Source organism: Geotrypetes seraphini, chromosome 10 (assembly GCF_902459505.1).
Source record: "Geotrypetes seraphini chromosome 10, aGeoSer1.1, whole genome shotgun sequence".
Taxonomy (NCBI): domain Eukaryota; kingdom Metazoa; phylum Chordata; class Amphibia; order Gymnophiona; family Dermophiidae; genus Geotrypetes; species Geotrypetes seraphini.
In genome coordinates, this window is record NC_047093.1 from 100,637,198 (window position 1) to 100,657,596 (window position 20,399).

A 20,399-nucleotide genomic window follows, 5' to 3' on the forward strand; every position below is an offset into this window, starting at 1 on the left:
GGTCGGCCAGGGGGGTCGCGGGTCGGCTGGGGGGGGAGGGGGGTTTGCGTCGAGGGCAGGAGGGCCTGGGATCCCTCCTGCCCGTAATGTAGTGCGGGGTGGGGTTAGGGGGTCGCCGTGGCCAGGAGGGTTTGGGCTCCCTTCTGGCCCAACTACACAAAGGTACGGGGAAGGCGGGTGGGGGTGTCGTGGGGGTCGGCCAGGGGGGTCGCGGGTCGGCTGGGGGACGGGCGGAGGTTCTTGGGGGGGGGGCGGTCGTTGGAGGGAGGGGGGTTTGCGTCGAGGGCAGGAGGGCCTGGGATCCCTCCTGCCCGTAATGTAGTGCGGGGTGGGGTTAGGGGGTCGCCGTGGCCAGGAGGGTTTGGGCTCCCTCCTGGCCCGATATTGTTGGGGAGTCGGCGGTCCTTCGGGGTGAGGGTGCGAGTGGTCCTGCCGGGGGGGGGGATGTATCGGACGTCGGGGAGTCGGCCGGGCAAGAGGGCTTGGGCTCCCTCTTGCTCCGATCGTGGATGCGGGTGCGGGTGGGAGCGCGTGCGAGCGGTCGTTCGGGGTGGGGGTGCGAGCGGTCCTGCTGGGGGGGGTGAATCGGGCGTCGGGCGGGGTGGGAACTATGTTTAAAAACTTTTGTATACCGCGCTCAGGCATATAACGCGCGAGGGGTATGCGCGGTACGTAAAATCACGTATAACGCGCGCGTTATATCCGCGAAAATACGGTACTTCAATTAGATATGTAAAACAGGAATCTGCTGTGAACCCACCACAGAAAAGTGTGATTTTGGGAGCTGCTAGTCAGTTATAGCCTATGATCTGTCCATTATGCACATTGCTTTAAAAAGTCTGATTTCCACTTTCACTGGCTAGAATATGGGGTCAGGATTGCCTCACGTATAGAGGTATAAGTCTAGTTTCTCAAATCAGACAGGTAGGCACCCAAGGGGAATTAACTCTGCTCATAATCCTAACCTTAATCCCCACAGCCTACTTTTATCAGTCGAAGATTTAGGTTAATGGACACCCTAAACCCCAAGGAAAAATCTCTAATTTCTTCCATTCATCATTATGTTATTCAAATAATGAGATAGAATTTCCTTCCTTGCAGTGACTGGTATAAATACAGAGGCTTCTGCAGAAACCAGGACACTCTCAACAAGCTGCCAAGTAGTTCCTCAGTCAGTGTGTGAAGTGGGAGAGGAGACCTGAGACCATGCCATCGATTCTGGCTCTAAGTGTAGGGCTGCTTTTATCCTGTGTGCTCCAGGCATGGGCTCTTCCTACACCGATGAAAGATTTTGATGAAACACAGGTAACTTACTTTTAAAATTATGGCTTCAGAAGACTCTGTCAGGGAGCATAAATGAGGATTTGGGTGGAGGTAGAGGTGGAGCTAACCAAGGTTTCTGAAAGTAGAGCAATAACAGTTATGGTTAGATGCAGGTAGAGAGCGGAACACCTTTCCAGGGTGTCATTTTGTAGACAAAATGGTGGTATAACTGTGGAGCTGGAGGAGGGGCAGGCAGAACAGGGTTAAGACATACTCAGGGTTATACATTAAAACATTCAAGAGACAGTCACTACTCAGTAGAGCTTTCGCTCAAAAAATACAGAGCACATAAATGGATGTACAGTATTCTAAACCTAGAATAAACTTTTACTCAGTCTTTTAGTACTTAAGGGCAGGACAATATTGGCAAAGGCAGTATTACAGGAAAGTTTTTCCAACTAAATACATGTTCACACTGATTATTCCCTTTATGAGAATTGTAAAGTTCTTCTATCCTCTCTCAAAAACCACAATTATGTACATAGAATGAAGCTGGCAGCTGTACTTAATAGCAATATAACAGATACACTTAAAGTTATGGTTATCTCTAAGTGGTTTGATGGGACTGTCAGTTGCTGGGTCCCAGAAAGACTCCTTAGAAAGTGGGAGGTTATTATGCCAATTCAGAAGCTGACACTTGATGGTTTGGAAGCTAAAGATATTTCTTCTCCCAGCTTTAAAGATGGCACAAGCAAGTCATGCAGCTGTAGATCTTAACAAATGATGTTGTAATGGTAAATTACAGATTAGAAACAGTTTCCCTTTCTCCTTTAGTACTTCGCAAAACAAATGAGGGGGATTTCTCACTGTGTTAGACCAATGGTCCATCTAGCCCAGTATCCTGTCTTCACAGTGGCAAATCCAGGTCACAGGTACCTGACAAAAATCCAAATAGTAGCAACATTGCACACACATATAGATCAGATGTCTGGGTGACACTTCTGGTGCTACCTGTTTTTTTTAATTGTATAGACAAAAATGCTCACTGATTTAGTAAGCATGGCTATGCATTAATGTTCTGTCTTAGAAATCCATGACATCATACTGGGGCCTCTTTCTTGCAAAGAGGTCAGGGCCTGGGAGGCTAGAGCCAACAGATAAATCTTAAATCTGTGCTAGAGAGTTGTGTGGGGACAGAAATCCCACCCATCCCCGCCAGGATCCTCTCCGTCCCCATCCAACCCCGCAAGGAATTACCTCCATCCCCGCCCGTCCCCATAAAAAGCAGCAATTACTTCTGACAGGATCATCAATTCCACAGTTCCTTTTGTGTTTGCGCTGCTGTTTTCCTTGTGGAATCTCTTTGGTGGAACCCTTTTTTTGTTTTCTGTTCAGGTAATTAACTTATAAACTCCCTCTTTTACTAAGGCTGACGTGTCCATTATATTATAAGGATGAACCCTGCTTCCAAAGCCTTCCATCCCCGTGGGAGTCCCATGGGCCAGAGGGGGGTCCACGTGGGAGTCCCGTGGGTTAGGGGGGATTCCCGCGGGACCCACGGGAATCCCGCGATCCCCGTTTCCATGCAGACCTCTAATCTGTGCTATCCCTTTTATATTTCTAAAACTTTCCCCCCAGTTTTAATTTCTTCCTTGCTTCGGTGTGTCTACAAGTTTCAAGTTTATTAGGATTTTATATACCGCCTATCAAGGTTATCTAAGCGGTTTTTACATTCAGGTACTCAAGCATTTTCCCTATCTGTCCCGGTGGGCTCACAATCTATCTAACGTACCTGGAGCTATGGAGGATTAAGTGACTTGCCCAGGGTCACAAGGAGCAGCGCGGGGTTTGAACCCACAACCCCAGGGTGCTGAGGCTGTAAATCCAACCACTGCGCCATACACTCCTCCAATAGAATATTCCCAGTTCCCTTTGATAGGCAGTTTCTGAGACTAGAATACATTTCTACTTAGGGATACTAGATGTCCAGATTTACCTGGACATGTCCTCTTTTTAGAGGACTGTCCAGGTGTCTGGATGGCTTTCTCCCGACTGGCGCTAAAAATGCTAGCACGGCTTTGTAAAGGAGGGCCTAAATTACTTGCACAGAGTCTTTGAACCCTGACCTCACGCTGCCTTTCAGAAGCATTAAAAAAACAAAACAGCTAAATATTTTATTTGCTTTTCCCATTTTGAAATCTCTGGTTTGTACCAAAGGCATTGGAGAGTGAAAACAACTTGCCCAGCTTCCCTGATTCACAGCCTATTGCTGCAGAGCTGCAGAGCTGCCAAGTTACCCAGCTCCAGGAGGGAGACGTTTTGATCAGATCTATTTATGAACTTATATAAAGGTTATCATTTGGCTTCAGGAAAAGGAGGATGGAATGAGACATCTGGAGATTAAGTAAAACCAGAAGTCTCAATCCATCCTCCTTTTTCTGGAGTTATATGAGTCTACTGGAAAGAACAAGCCTGAATCAAATGGAACGGATACGAAGATTGGCATCTATTATCAATCCCCAGGGCAGTCCGAAGAAATTGAAAGAGAAATGATGGAAGAGATTAAACACAACTTCAAAGGAGGCAATGCAGTTATCATAGGTGACTTCAATTATCCGTGGATAGACTGGAACCTAGGCACCTCCGGCTGCGGTAGGGAGACCAAGTTCCTGGATGCTATAGGCAATTGCTTCCTGGAACAACTTGTCAAGGAAAATACGAGAGAAAATGTAATTCTGGACTTAGTTCTAAATGGACTATGAGGACCAGCGCAAGGTGTAGCAGTAGAGGGGATGCTGGGAACCAGTGATCATAATATGATCCGCTTCGACCTGGACATGAGAACGAAACATCAATCCAGAACGATGGCCATGGCGCTGAACTTCCGAAAAGGGAATTACGAAGGGATTAGACATAGTGGGGAAGAAGATGAAGAAGAGGATAAGCACTATAAAGACGCTAGAGCAAGCATGGTCCCTTTTTAAGGACACAGTCACTGCGTATCAACAAGGGATCCAAGAGGAAAAAGAACAAGGAACCGTCGTGTCTCACTGTAGCGGTGAAGGAAGCGATCAGGGACAAGAAGACTTCGTTTAAGGAATAGAAAAGGTCAAAACGGACGAAAACTGGAAAAAGCACCAACAACATCAAAGCAGGTGCATAAGGCGGTAAGAGGGGCCAAAAGAGATTACGAGGAAAAAATAGCCAAGGAGGCGAAAAACTTCAAGCCGTTCTTTCGATATATTAAGGGAAAACGACCCGTAAATGAAGCAGTGGAGCCGTTGGATGACCAAGGAATGAAGGGAGTGCTAAAGGAGGACAAAGCCATTGCCAACAAACTGAACACATTTTTAGCGTCTGTGTTTACTGAAGAGATTTACGCAACATACCAGAAGCTGACAGGCTATACACGGGAAACGAAGACAGGAAACTGATGAGGTTGATGGTCAGTCTAGAAGAAGCATGCCGGCAGATTCATAGGCTTAATAATGATAAATCCCCAGGACCGGATGGCATCCAACCGAGGGTAATCAAGGAACTGAAAGGGACTATAGCTGAACTGCTTCAACTGATAGCAAATCTGTCGATCAAATTGGGAAGGATTTCAGAAGACTGGAAGGTGGCAAATGTTACACCGATCTTCAAGAAAGGTTCAAGGGGTGATCCGGGAAACTATAGACTGGTGAGTCTACCTCGGTACCGGGAAAGATGGTAGAGGTGCTGATAAAGGACCACATCATTGAGCACCTTGATGGACACAATCTGATTAGGACCAGCCAGCATGGCTTCAGCAGAGGAAGATCTTGCTTGACGAACTTGCTACACTTCTTCAAGGGATGACCTGGTCGCCCCCCTCCCCCCCCCCCCCCGCTAAAACTCAGAGGGGAAGATTTCGTGGGGACACCAGGAAGTATTTCTTCACCGAAAGATGGAATGGTCTTCCATGTCAGGTAGTCGAGGCCAGAATCATGCTCGACTTCAAGGGACGATGGGACAGACAGGTGGGGGTCGCTCCAGAGGAATGCTTAAAAGATTGATTCCCGAAGGAGGGAGGGAGGGTTCTTGAGTGGGCAGACTTGTTAGGCCATCGGCCCATTTCTGTCATCATACTCTATGTTTCTATGATTTTCAGAAGGCTTTCGACAAGGTTCTGCATGGACGACCACTTTGAAAAATTGCGAGCCATGGAATTGAGGGTGAAATACTCACGTGGATTAAAAATTGGCTGGCGGATAGGAAACAGAGAATGGGAGTAAATGGACAATACTCGGACTGGAAAAGCATCACCAGTGGAATGCCGCAGGGTTCGGTGCTTGGACCTGTGCTCTTCAACATATTTATAAACAATCTGAAAATTGGTAAGACAAGTGAAGTAATTAAATTTGCAGACAATACGAAGTTATTCAGATTAGTGAAGACGCGGGAGGATTGCGAACGTGACATAAACACGCTCAAGGATTGCAACGTGACATAAACACGCTCAAGAAATGGGTCGCGATATGTCAGATGAGGTTCAATGTGGATAAGTATAAGGTGATGCATGTCGGTAACAAAAATCTTATACACAAATACAAGATGTCTGGGGCGGTACTTGGAGAGACCCCCCAGGAAAGAGATTTGGGAGTACTGGTCGACAAATCGATGAAGCCGTTCGCACAATGCGTGGCGGTGGTGAAAAGAGCGAACAGAATGCTAGGAATGATTAAGAAGGGGGTCACAAACAGATCGGAGAAGGTTATCATGCTGCTGTACCAGGCCATGGTACGCCCTCACCTGGAATACTGCGTCCATGGTCGCCTTACATGAAGAAAGACACGGTACTACTCGAAAGGGTCCAGAGAAGAGTGACTAAAATGGTAAACATAAGAACATAAGAAAAGCCTTCACCGGTTCAGACCGAGGTCCATCCATTCCGGTGATCCGCACACGCGGCGGCCCATTTAGGTATTCCTGATTGAAGACCCAGTTATACCGTAGCCCTCAATATGATTTGCAAGAAGGTGTGCATCCAACTTGCGCTTGAATCCCAGAACAGTAATCTCTGTCATAACATCCTCCGGGAGAGCATTCCAAATTCCCAGTACACGCTGTGTGAAAAAGAACTTCCTGACATTCGTCCTGAACCTGCCATCACTCAATTTCAGTCTGTGACCTCTTGTCCGTGTCACCTCCGAAAAAGTTAGTAATGATTCTTCTTGATCTATTTTATTAAATCCCTTTATTAATTTAAAAGTCTCTATTAAATCCCCTCTCAGTCTTCTCTGCTCGAGTAAACAGTCCCAATTTCCTAAGGCGCTCTTTGTAGCTCAAATTCTCCAATCCTTTGACAAGTTTCGTAGCTCGCCTCTGTACCCTCTCCAGCAGAGTTATATCTTTCTTGAGGTATGGAGACCAGTGTTGTACACAGTATTCCAATAGCGGTCTGACCATTGCTCTATAAAGTGGCATTATTACATCTTCCGATCTACTCGTGATCCCCTTCTTAATCATGCCCAACATCCGGTTAGCTTTCTTCGCCGCTGCCGCACATTGTGCCAAAGGCTTTAGGGTTCTGTCAATCAGTACCCCTAAATCTCTTTCCTGTTTGCATTTTGCTAATGTCGCCCCCAACATCTTATACTCGTGTTCTTTGTTTTTTCTTCCTAGATGCATCACCTTGCATTTGTTTATGTTAAAATTCATCTGCCACTTTGTTGCCCATGCTTCCAGCTTGTTCAGATCCTTCTGGAGTTCCTCGCAGTCCCTTTGAGGGGCTGGAGGAGTTGCCATACAGTGAGAGATTAGAGAAACTGGGCCTCTTCTCCCTTGAAGAGAGGAGACTTAGAGGGGACATGATAGAACATAAGAACATAAGAATTGCCATCTCCGGATCAGACCCTGGGTCCATCAAGTCCGGTGATCCGCACACTTGGAGGCCCTGGCATGGTTTTAGTCCCCAAATCACTGTATGCTTCTCAAGAGAGATGTGCATCTAATATACCTTACCCGTATCACTCTATGCCACTCTTAAGGAGATGTGCATCTAGTTTACCCTTAAATCCTAGAACAGGAATAGACTTAGTACATAAAGACAGGTTGTTCACCCTTTCCAAGGTAGAGAGAACGAGAGGGCACTCTCTAAAGTTAAAAGGGGACAGATTCCTTACAAACGTAAGGAAGTTCTTCACCCAGAGAGTGGTAGAAAACTGGAACTCTCTTCTGGAGGCTGTTATAGGGGAAAACACCCTCCAGGGATTCAAGACAAAGTTAGACAAGTTCCTGCTGAACCGGAACGTATGTAGGTAGGGCTGGTCTCAGAGCACTGGTCTTTGACCTGGGGGACATCGCGGGAGCAGACTGCTGGGCACGATGGATCACTGGTCTGACCCAGCAGCGGCAACTTCTTATGTTCTTATATCCCAATTCAGTGTTCTATATAGGCATAGCACTTCAGGTCCCATAGGGTTGCAGAAATCAAGGACTGAGTTTCCCTATATAACTGAGTAACTTGACTGGTCACCAGCTCTACCAATTAAGCTTCTCCATTCAAAGCATGTGCTTGCAAGTCCTAATGCTCACTCATAAACTAGCTATTACTGCTATCATACCCACAGCTAGGCTCTGCATTTTTCCCTACTACCACTAAAGAGGTGAAATAATGGTGGGGGAGTGGGGTCCTTTGTAGGGGTGGCACAAATATATGTTTGCCTAGGTCCCAATATAGTGTTTATCTGGCCTTGTCCATATATCAAGGCTATAAAATGCTGAAGTATTAGTAGAATGGAATTAGGGAGATGTCAGTTTATTTCTGTTGCGTGCAAAACTACTAAAAAATAGCTAAGACTTCTAAGAAACTTTGGAGCACTTCTGTAACAGTGGCAAGGAACCTAACACAGGAAGGCAGCACAGATAAAGATCTGAAGGAACTTTATCCATTTACCAGATTCAGCTGTACCCAGACCTGATGTCCAGTCAACACTATATGACTTTATAGCAGCTTTTAGGGAATCTGGCAGGATAGTAAGTGCCAAAAATAGAATTGTTATAGCCCAAACAGGGTATGTGCTGTAGGTACCTATGTGTTTTTTTTGGAATTGCTCACTGTGCCTGGTACTTCCAGTTTTTAGGAGGATGGATTCAAATTGCTAGCGCAACTGCTGATAAACAGCAACAAGATGTGATGAAAGAAATGTCTATGCCTCATTTGAACTTCCAAATCCAAGGTGAAACGTTCATCCTTAAGATTGGCTATAATATGTAAGTATGTATTATATCTAACAGTACTGCCCATAAGCAATAAAGTGAGACCATGGTCTTCACTTCAATTCTTCAAGGCCACTAACAGATCAGGCTTCAGGATATTCCTAATGAATATTCATGAGAGAGATTTGCATGCCTACTACCTCCATTGTATGACAATCTTTCTCTTGCTTATTCATTAAGAATAGCCAGAAAACCTAACCTGTTTATGGCCTTCGAAGATTGGGAGTGAAAGCCAAAATATTAAGGCCTAGTGCACTGGTATACCTCACTGGTTTTCAGAGTCAGAAGCAAGTTTTCATGCTATTAAGAATAGCCTTACTGGGTCAGACCAATGGTCCATCAAGCCCAGTAGCCCATTCTCACAGGTCACCAGTACCTGGCCAAAACCCAAGGAGTAGCAATATTCCATGCTGCCGATACAGGGCAAGCAGTGGCTTACCCCATGTCTTTCTCAATAACAGGCTATGAACTTTTCCTCCAGGAACTTGTCCAAACCTTTCCAAATCTGTGTCGTGTGTAATTGATCATTTCCTCTAGCAAACTTTTTGTATTGCTGTTTAGTAGTCCTTTGTAAACCCCTTTTAAAGTGTGGTTATGTTATCCCAAAACAGACCTTTTGTGACTTTCAAGGTCCAGAGTTATCCTTTCTAGTGGTCAGAGCATAAAACTATAAAAACGCAGAGTTTTTGAGATGTTGGTCAGAATCCTTCATTGTCAATTGCTATCATTTATTTTTAAATTCTGATGCTTCAGTTTGACTAAATACCTGTGGGTCTTCCCTTATAATAGTAAAAATAATATTCTTTGCTTTGGAGGCTATTATGTAGATCAAATACCTTCTCATAAGTTTTAAAACTATAGTGTGAAAAAATCTGATTGAGTACAAAACATTCACATAAATGTGAATTGTTGCTATATGCCATTATCAAGGTCAGTGCAAACCATCAACCTTGCACCCCCCTCCCCATTAACCTTTATTCCCTTTGCCATCCATTTCCCCACAATAATGATCACCCAATACTACTCCTTATGAAATAATCAAAATAAATGAACTATTTCAAAAATGCCCACCCTTCCTGCAGATTACAATACATTCTGATGGTTCTTTGAGTTTCTGTGGTTTCTAGATCTAATGTTTGGCTTTGGTTCCCCCATGTCTTTCTCAATAACAGAATATGAACTTTTCCTGGAAGCTACACAGGATTGTTTCATGGAACAGCTTGTTAGAGAACCGACGAGAGGAAATACCACTCTGGATCTAATCCTAAATGGGTTAAGGGGACCTGCAAAGGAAGTAGAAGTAGTGGGACCGTTGGGAAACAGCGATTATAATATGATCAAGTTCAAGGTTGAGGTAGGAGTGTCAAAAGGCAAGAGATCCATTGCGACAACCTTTAACTTCAGGAAAGGAAACTACGAAGCAATGAGGGAATTGGTAAGGAAGAAACTTAGGAACACTTCCAAAACATGGCTAACGGTAAATCATGCCTGGTCCTTCTTCAGGGACATGGTGAGCGAGGCGCAAAATCTGTATATCCCCAGATTCAGGAAGGGGTGTAAAAAGAATTGAACAAAAGACCCGGCGTGGATAACCAAAACAGTGAAGGAAGCGATAGGCAATAAGAAAAAATCATTCAAGAAATGGAAAAAGGACAAAACTGAGGGGAACTGGAAAGAGCACAAGAAGCATCAAAAAGAATGTCACCGTGAGGTTCGGAAAGCCAAAAGAGAGTATGAAGAGAGGCTAGCCAGGGAAGCAAGAAATTTCAAACCATTCTTCAGATATGTTAAAGGGAAGCAGCCGGCTAGAGAGGAAGTGGGACCGCTGGACGACGGAGACAGGAAGGGAGTGGTGAAGGAGGAGAAGGTAGTGGCAGAAAGGCTTAACATGTTCTTCTCGTCTGTATTTACAAACGAAAACACGTCCAACATACCGGAACCTGAGCAATTCTTCAACGAAAGTCAGGCAGAAAAATTAACATCCATAGAAGTGAGCCTTGAGGACGTTCGTAGGCAGATAGAAAAACTAAAAACTGACAAATCCCCGGGTCCGGATGACATACATCCAAGGGTTCTGAAGGAATTAAAGGAGGAGATAGCGGAACTACTGCAGCAAATTTGCAACTTATCCCTGAAAACAGGCGAGATCCCGGAAGATTGGAAGATAGCCAACGTTACGCCCATCTTTAAAAAGGGATCAAGAGGTGACCCGGGAAACTACAGGCCGGTGAGCCTGACTTCGGTTCCGGGGAAAATGGCAGAAGCACTGATAAAAGAAAACATCGATCAACATTTTGAAAAACATGAACTTCTGATAACCAGCCAGCATGGTTTCTGCAAGGGAAGATCATGCCTAACGAACTTATTGCACTTCTTCGAAGGGATCAACAAACGGATGGACAAAGGAGCCCCCATAGACATCATATATCTAGATTTCCAAAAAGCCTTTGACAAGGTGCCCCATGAACGTCTACTCCGGAAACTGAAGAACCATGGGGTGGAAGGAGACGTACATAGATGGATCAGAAACTGGTTGGAGGGTAGAAAACAAAGGGTAGGAGTGAAGGGTCACTACTCCGACTGGAGGAGGATCACGAGTGGTGTCCCGCAGGGCTCGGTGCTCGGGCCGCTGCTATTTAATATCTTCATAAATGATCTAGAAACAGGAACGAAGTGCGAAATAATAAAATTTGCGGACGACACCAAACTATTTAATGGAGCTCGGACTACAGAGGACTGCGAAAAGTTGCAAAGGGACTTGAACAAATTAGAAGAATGGGCGGCGAAATGGCAGATGAAGTTCAACATTGAAAAATGTAAAGTATTACATGTGGGGAGCAGAAACTCGAGGTACAACTATACAATGGGAGGGATGTTATTGAATAAGAGTACCCAGGAAAGGGACTTGGGGGTAATGGTGGACATGACAATGAAGCCGTCGGCACAGTGTGCAGCGGCTGCTAAGAGAGCAAATAGAATGCTTGGTATAATCAAAAAGGGTATTACAGCCAGAACGAAAGAAGTTATCCTGCCGTTGTATCGGGCGATGGTGCGCCCGCATTTGGAGTACTGCGTCCAATATTGGTCGCCGTATCTTAAGAAGGATATGGCGTTAGTCGAGAGGGTTCAAAGGAGAGCAACACGTCTGATAATAGGTATGGAAAACCTGTCATATTCTGAGAGATTGGAGAAGCTGGGTCTCTTTTCCCTGGAGAAGAGGAGACTTAGAGGGGATATGATAGAGACTTACAAGATCATGAAGGGCATAGAGAGAGTAGAGAGGGATAGATTCTTCGAACTTTCGAAAAATAAGAGAACAAGAGGGCATTCGGAAAAGTTGAAAGGGGACAGATTCAAAACAAATGCTAGGAAGTTCTTCTTTACCCAACGTGTGGTGGACACCTGGAATGCGCTTCCAGAGGACGTTATAAGGCAGAGTACGGTACTGGGGTTCAAGAAAGGATTGGACAAATTCCTACTGGAAATGGGGATAGAGGGGTATAGATAGAAGATTACTGCACAGGTCCTGGACCTGTTGGGCCGCCGCGTGAGCGGACTGCTGGGCACGATGGACCTCGGGTCTGACCCAGCAGAGGCATTTCTTATGTTCTTATGTTCCTCCAGGAACTTATCCAAACCTTTCCAAATCTCTGTCATGTGTGTTTGAAGGAGTAGGGTTTGGGGGGCGCATATGTTCCACCTTAAATGTAGTGGTTAGAGTGGATTATGGGCCTGGGTCCTCCTCTCTATGGTTCACTAACCCACCCCCCAGGCTACTTCTTTATTTATTTAAAAAATTTATGAATCGCTTAAATCTAAGTGATGTACAAAACATTTACATCCACAATTTCAAGCACAAACAAACATTATAAAATGCAGTAAACAAATAAGTATTTAATTTATTTTAAGTCTTTAATTTCTAAATTTCTTTAATACAGAATTCTTTAAATCTAAAACAAATAATAACCACAGAATTAGAGAAAGGTAGTTCTACTAGGCTTTCCTATACCAGGTGCTGATGTTCTGGAGATGGGTATGCACTTTTTTATTCTGATTTTTGTGGGTGTTTGAGGGGGGGGGTCAGTGAACACTGGGGGAATGTGTGTAGGTCTATACTTTGTCTCTGCAGTGGTTATCTAGTCACTTTGGATATCTTTTTGGCACTTATACATGTTTTTACATCATCTAACTCACATTTAAGTTTCATCCAGGATGTCTAGTAAAACATTCGATTATCCCTGCAGGATGAAAAAGTCTAGGTCAGCCCATATCCTACCTACAAACTGCTCTAACCACTCCTCCTGATATGCCCCTTTCAGCTCTGGGCACACAGAGACAATCAGAGGCCTAAAAAGTCCCCCAACACATCCAGAAACTCGGTTTGATTATCTTCATTTGGACAAATTGTCTTTTTAGGTTGTCCAAGTGCCGATTTGGGCAGGTTTTTAGATGTGTTTAAATTTTGATTATGAGCCCCATAGGGTATAAATTGGCCCATGCCTATCACATTGCAAAATGGCTTTATTGATAAGGAGTGCATAAAGGTTCAATCCATGCACTAACACAGCCTCTCTTTGCTGTGGTGTTTGATCATAATCCTTCATCACAGAGGAGTTTGTCCAGTCCATTTCTGTATGGTCAGCCTATAACAGCTGATTTCCATCGAGTACAGGATACTATAGACAGAGCATCTTAGGATCTTTCTGGACTTTTCTCCCCAATATCTATTCTTACCTCTTATGAACTAGACCCCACAGTGACCTCCTGGTTGCCAACACTATTCCCTAACCAGAGCCTAACCCAGTGTACTGCAAACTTTTCCGGCTGGCGGCACACTAAATGCAGTACCCCGGCTGGAAGTTGATGCGATGATGTCACGCACATGCGTGACATCATCATGTCAACGTCCGCGCATGCATGGAGGCCCATATTGCTGTGACCCCGCTGTTACAGGGATCTGGGAGGTGCAGGGAGAAGAGGAGAGATGCTGGCCAGGAGGAGAGTCATCCACACCAGCTGACATCCTTACAGGATGTGCCTCTTGCTGCGAAAGGCACATCCTGTAGGCAGGCAGCTGGCATGGATAACTCTCCTCCTCGCCAGTGTGTTGCGGCACACCAGAAATCTCAGGAGGCACACAATTTGTGATACACTGGCCTAACCAGTTACATCTTTAAACAAGCCAGTAGATAGCACTACCATCTGCATGGGCTTTGTAGCACTCCCAGGTTCAGGCAGTGATCTAGGAGCCAGATTTAGAAACATAGATTAAAGGCCAAATGGCCCATCCAGTCTGCTCATCCACAACATCCTTTATCTCCTCCTCTCCCTAAGAGGTCCCATAATAGCTTGAATTCAGATACAGTCTTCATCTCCACCACATTCCTTGGGAAGCCATTCCATGCATCAACCACCCTTTCTGTAAATAAGTATTTACTTACATTACTCTGGAACTTATCACCTCTTAACTTCAACCTATGCCCTCTCCTTCCAGAGTTTTCCTTCATTTTAAAAAGACTCACCTCCTGTAAATGAATGCCACGGAGACATATTAAGGTTTCTAAGTCTGTCCCCATACGATTTATGACTAAGACCACTAACCATTTTGTAGCAGCTTTCTGGACTGACTCCATCCTATTTATATCTTTTTAAAGGTGCGGTTTCCAAAATTGCAGTCAATATTCCAAATGGAACCTCACCAGAGAATTATACGGCATTATCACCTCCCTTTTCTACTGGCCATTCCTCTCCTTATGCACCCAAGCATCTTCCTCGCTTTGACTGTTGCCTTTTCTACCTGTTTTGCCACCCTGAAATCATCAATCACTCCCAAGTCCCTCTGTTCTTCCAAGCACAGAAGTACTTTGCCTACTATATTATACTGTTCTACTGGATTTTTGCAACCCTTTTTTTTCTTTCTTTAAATTTTTTGTAAACTGTGCCGAGCTCTATCTTTATAGAGACGATGCGGTATATAAGCTTTTAGTTTAGACCCTATATTTATTACTAAATCTTAGTTGCCAATTACAGACAATTCTTCAAGCTTCACCAGATCCCACCTCATGTTATCCACATCCTCTGGGATGTCTACCCTATTACAGAGCTTGATATCATCTGCAAAAAGACAAACTTTGCCAGACAGTCCTTCCGCACTATCTCTCCCAAAGATGTTAAACAGCCAGCCCAAGGACAGATCCCTTTGGCACTCCACTAACAATATCCTTATCCTCCAAGTAAACTCCATTTACCACTAACTTTGTCTCCTTCCACTTAACGAGGTTTTAATCCAGTTTGTCACTTTAGGGCCCACATGCTTTCAGGTTATTTATCAATCACCTATGCATCACCGTGTAAAAAACTTTGTTAAAGTCCAAGTACACTACATCTAACACCCCTCCCATATCCAACTGTTTAGTCACTCAGTCAATGATATAAATCAGATTCGTCTGACAAGACCTGCCTGTCATAAAACCATGCTGCCTCAGGTCCTGCAGTCCATTTGATTCTAGAAATCTCACTATCCTCCGCTTAATAATAATAATAACAACTTTATTTTTATATACCGCAGTACCACAAACAATTCAAAGCAGTTTACAAAGGAAGAGACTGCATACAAACAGATATATTACAAAAAGTATTTAGAAATACATCAGCATGGAAATATTACAAAAAACATTTTGGGAATAGAATCAGACAAATTTATAAAAAAAAAAAAATAAGTTTTCCATTAGTTTACTCACTACCAAGGCCAGACTAACTCACCTGTAATTCTCAACCTCCTCCTTACTTCTGCTCTTTTGCAGAGGGACCACATCTGCCCTTCTTCAGTCCTCCAGGACCACACCAGACTCTAAGGAAGTATTAAAAAGACTAGTCGTTAAGCCCGTTACATTAACGGGTGCTAGAATTTATGTCTGTCTGTATTTTTCTTTCTGTCTCTTTCCTCCCTCCATTTCCCTGTGTAGCGCTGTCTCTGCTTTCTTCCTCAGTCTGCACTCTCAAGCTGTAACATTACTGCTTAGCTTTTTCTCCCTGCAAGCATCTCTGCTCTCTTTCTCATCCCCAGTCTCTTTGCTATTTTTTTCTTCTTGCAGGGGTCTCTGCTCTCCTTTCTCTATATGTTCCTGATTCCTGCAAACTTCTGTTTTCTCTGTATGCTCTTGATCCTGTGTTTCCCTGTAGGTGTCTTTTCCTTTTTTTTTTTAATTCCTTCTTCATGTATGGTTGATGTATTAAAAGTTTTTTTATTTTTCCTATTTGTTGCATGCCTGTCTCCTTGGCCGCTGTATGTTTCTCTTTTTTTGCTTTGTGTGTTTGTTTGTGTTTTTTTGCTGATTGTCTACTTGGTCGCTGTCAGTCTGTCTGTCTCATTGGCTGCTGTATGTCTGTATGCCTTTTTTTCAGTCTAACTCCTTGGCCACTGTATGTCTGGAAGGTTTTTTTTTCCTGAATTTATCCTTGGGCATTGTATTTTTTATTTTTTTCTGTTTGTCTCCTTGGCTGTTTGTATTTTTTATTTTTTTGCTGTCTCCTTGCCCACTGTCTCTCTGTCTGTCTACTTGGACGCTGTATGTAAGTATGTCTGTCTCCTTGGCTGCTGTATGTCTGTTTGTCATTTTTTTTCCTGTGTCTCTCTCTCCTTGTCCTCTGTGTTTTGTTATTTTTTCAATCTGTCTCTTTAGCCCCCTGTCCTTCTGTGACCGTCTGTGTGTCTCTCTCTACTTGTGCACTGTTGTTTGTTTGTTTTTTTCAATCTCTCTTTAGCTCCTGATCCCCTCTCACTGACCCTTGCGCGACTGCATGTAATTCCGGTTAGGTTTCCATGGCAACCCTGCTCGCGGGTCTGTGAGTGTAGGGCCGTTTTGTCGGGTCTGGCGGCGCCGGGTTGGGAAGAGTCACGGCTCCTTTTTTGGTTTGGGCCCGTGCAGAGGGGCTCAACAGCGCACAACCACCTTTCCTTCCCTCCCTCCATCAGGTGCAGTGCAGCTCCACCAATGTTAAAAGCAGCCGCGTCGAAATCGGAGCCCTGCCACTGCCGTAGCACTTTCCCCTCTGCCTTGGTCCCGCCCCTTCTCTGACATATGGGACCGTGGCAGAGGGAACGTGTTACGGTGGCAGCAGAGCTCCAATTTCAAAGCAGCTGCTTTTAACATAGGCGGAGCTGAACTGTACCTGATGGAGGAAGGGAAGGAACGGTGGGGCAAATTTGGTCAACGGCAGGAATTGTTTGGCGGACCAAGCACCGGTTGTTGCGGGAGGGGAGGGGGGGTGGAGTCGGCGACGTGCAGGCTGCTGTGAACAGGAGCGGCAGCAGCGGCAGGACCATGAGGCGGGAGTGAGTTGTTCGCCTTCCCCTATCTGGGGAAACCGCCGTTGCGAAAATGGAGGGAAGTGCCGCGTTGTTAAATTTGTCAGCTTTGCGTGGGGCCGTAGTAAGAGCGGGGCATGCTGCACTCTTGGCGGCCACGGACATACGGATCATGGAAGCACGCGGATAAGAGTGCGCATGCGCCGCCTACGGTTTTATTATATAGATGAGACAACAGAGCCGCTAAAACCTCTCTGTGTTCCTTAGATGTTTCCTGTCAGGCCCCATCACTTTGTCTACTTTTAATTTAGCTAGTTTCTCACAAACACAGTCTTCTGAGAATCTTTCCTGGTCTACTACATCTATTCCCACTTGTGTTGTTTTTTTGTGGTCCTACCCCTAGTCTTTTATCCATGAACACAGAATAGAAATTGTTAAGCAGTTCAGCCTTATCCGTTTCTGCATATTTTCCCCCTTCACCCTTGAGCCTCACTATGCCATTTTGACACTCATTCCTATCATTTACATATCTATAAATTGTTTTGTCCCCCAATTTTACCTTATCTGCTATCTTTTCTTCCATTTTCATCTTTGCTTTACTGATAACTTTTCCACATATTTTGTCTGTCTTCCTCTTTCTGTGACATCTTGTAATTTATGAAGGCTAACCTTTTTCCTCTCACCTTTTTAGCGACTGCATTTGAGAACCAAAGCAGCCTTATTTTCATTTTGCCTTTATGCACTTTCCTAACATAAAGATTTGTTGCCTTTAGAATAGCTTAGTTTTGCCCACTGCTTTTCTATTTCATTTAGCTCTTCCCATCCAACTAACTCATCTTTGAGATTTTTCCCCATATTAACAAAGTTAGTTCTTTTGAAATCTAGAACCTTCAAACTTGAGTAAGTCCTTTCATCTCACATTTTAGATTTACTGAACTGTTTTCCTCATTTTGTGTCTGTGGGACAAATGCTTAGTACATAGAACCATAAATCTATTCTAGGGTTACCAAATAGTACAAAGAACACAGCCTGAGCTGGTCTGGGAATCTCCATTTTGCACTGATGGACTTATAGTTTTGTTATCAAAAGCAGTATTATGGATGCAATGGCACAAAAGCAGGAAAGGCTCTAGCTATCCCTGACAACATTCTGTCTATCCATCCTCAACTCCTTCAATTTGTGAATGTGGTAGAAGACAGTCACCTTCCTAACTATATCACTTGTCTCCACAGGTAACAGCATGACTTTCTAAAATCTGTCAGTATTACCTTATACCTGATGGATTTATTTGGCCACTACTATGCATCATGCTTTTTTTCTTGCTTTGATCCTACTATTTGAGATCTATTTCCATTTGATGTTAAACTGGCTGGTGATTTACTTTCTTTTCCTAGACTATGCAAACCTTACTGTTAAAAACCCCCCACATGATTAATTGTTTTATTCTGTTTGTGATATTGTTTTACGACTGCATTGTAAATATTATGTTGTAAACAGGGATAGTCTGGCTATTAAAATAGATAAACCAATATCAATGCCAATATTTTGTTATATTCTACAAAATCATTAAAGTTCTATGCAGATAACATAATACTAGGGATCAACATTCATTTGAAGTGGCATGGGAAATGGCCCAAAACAAGAAAAATAACACTGGAATTTCATTTTTTACCTGTGTTGGAAACAGTGTGCACTCTTTGGAAAGAGTCCACATTCTTTGTGAAAATGTGCACATGCTCTCCAACATCAAAGGTGAAACAAATGAAATAGAACAAAAACCTTGAAACAAAGTGAAAACCCATAAATGACATGGGAAAATAAACAAAATGAAAATTTTGGGGCTACAAACCCCCAATACATATCAACACTAAAACTGAAAACTAGTAATACAAAAATAGGGGGAGGGTCAATCTGAGTTGTCTACATGATGTGGCACTGTTGAATGGCCAAGTATTAATCTACCTTCTTATATTTCTAGAGCTGGCAAATGTAACCAACAAACCATTATGTTAAAGCAGATGGGGCAACCTGGTGTCTGGAGCTATAAAAGTAAGTATTAAACAACTCATATTACTTACATACAACGGTGCACAAAGATTCCAGAGCCTACCATGTGTCCTATAAACTGTTTAAGAATATTGTATTACAGTACTCCTTCGAAATTCATGGGGGTTATGTTCTTGGAGTGACCATGAATTTTGAAAAACTGTGAATATTGGATTTGGTACGAAAATGGCTAAATATGCCCCCCAAACAAATTTAACTTAATTGTTTTTTTTTTTATTAAATAAATAAATAAAATAATAGAGTGTACAATATATAAATGGATGAATACAATCATGTATAACAAATAAATATAATACAAAAGTAAACAATACATAAAGTAATGAAATAAACTATCCCCCTCTTTTACGAAACTGTGATAGATCAAATGATACTAGGTGGCCGGTCTATAGGGCAAAAAGCTATACAAAGGGATAGTAGCCTTGAGGAAACCCTTCGGGTGAAACATGTTGGCTTGATAGTCCCTGAGAGTTTGATCACTAAACATAAAAGCTAAGTACTTGCACATCTTTATTAACTTTAATGGCAAAAGTAAAATACTTTTAGATATATATATATATAAGACCCGGTGAGGAATAGATACATAAAGCCAGATACTATGAAGTTTTTGAGTATCATGGTGGTATCTCTGAGGGTCTTTTCTCATTAAAAAATGTGATTCAAGTGAGAATTCAAAGAGGTGGTGTAGATTGATTATCCTCTAATTTGATGAATGAACAGTTCTCTCATATAAACTTTCTACATTATATATAGTGCTGTTTATAAATTCAAAATTAAATATATATGTAAGCATATATGAAGATAAATAATAAAGAGATGGGTTAATAAATACATAAATACATAAATACATAAATTAATAAATAAATGATGCATATGAGTATACTAATAGGCACATGAGTAAGCATGTATATAAATAAGTGCCTGTATAAATTAAATAAATATTAATCAATTGAACAAATAAAGTGAGCAATAAATATATAAATAACTGAACAAATATACTGATAAATAATTAAATGAATAAGTGATAACTAGTTATATAAACTGATAAAAATTAAAGGCCAAAGAATATCAAATATATAATTTATTCAGAGCACAAATTCCTATTCCTATTGACCTAACAACAACAACTTCTTTAATATTATATTCTATTTTCGTTTTAATATATCAATAAATAGTTTATATATTTCTTAATGATATTAATATAGATGAATGGAGGCCAGAGGGGAACTGTATGATTGGCATATTATCACCAAGTGTTCTTCATCTAAGAAGTTACATTCCAAATTCACTAACAGGAGACCTTTCAAGACTATTCCTCAGATCTTCTTCATATCACTACTATGTATATCCATTTTTCCCATGTTGTTCCTCTCAGTAAGCTTCCACCTCAGCCAAGTCAAGACCTTTTATATTTTTGGAGATGAACAAGAAATGGTCCATATTTCCAAAAATAAATAAATAATAAATAGATAAATAAGCTATTAAATAAGCAAATAAATAAACAATGAAACAATTAAATAGA

At 42.8% G+C, this 20,399-nt stretch overlaps 1 protein-coding gene across 1 annotated transcript in view; it reads left to right on the forward strand.

The window, feature by feature from the left end:
- The first annotated feature begins 1,173 nt into the window (after positions 1–1,173).
- LOC117368181 (lipocalin-1-like) overlaps positions 1,174–20,399 on the forward strand; it is a 51,817-nt gene continuing 32,591 nt past the window's right edge. Inside the window, exons 1-3 of the mRNA XM_033961567.1 lie at positions 1,174–1,305; positions 8,363–8,499; positions 18,792–18,862. Of these exons, the coding sequence (XP_033817458.1) occupies positions 1,207–1,305; positions 8,363–8,499; positions 18,792–18,862 (307 nt within the window). The 5' untranslated portion in view covers positions 1,174–1,206. The remainder of the gene's footprint in view (positions 1,306–8,362; positions 8,500–18,791; positions 18,863–20,399) is intronic.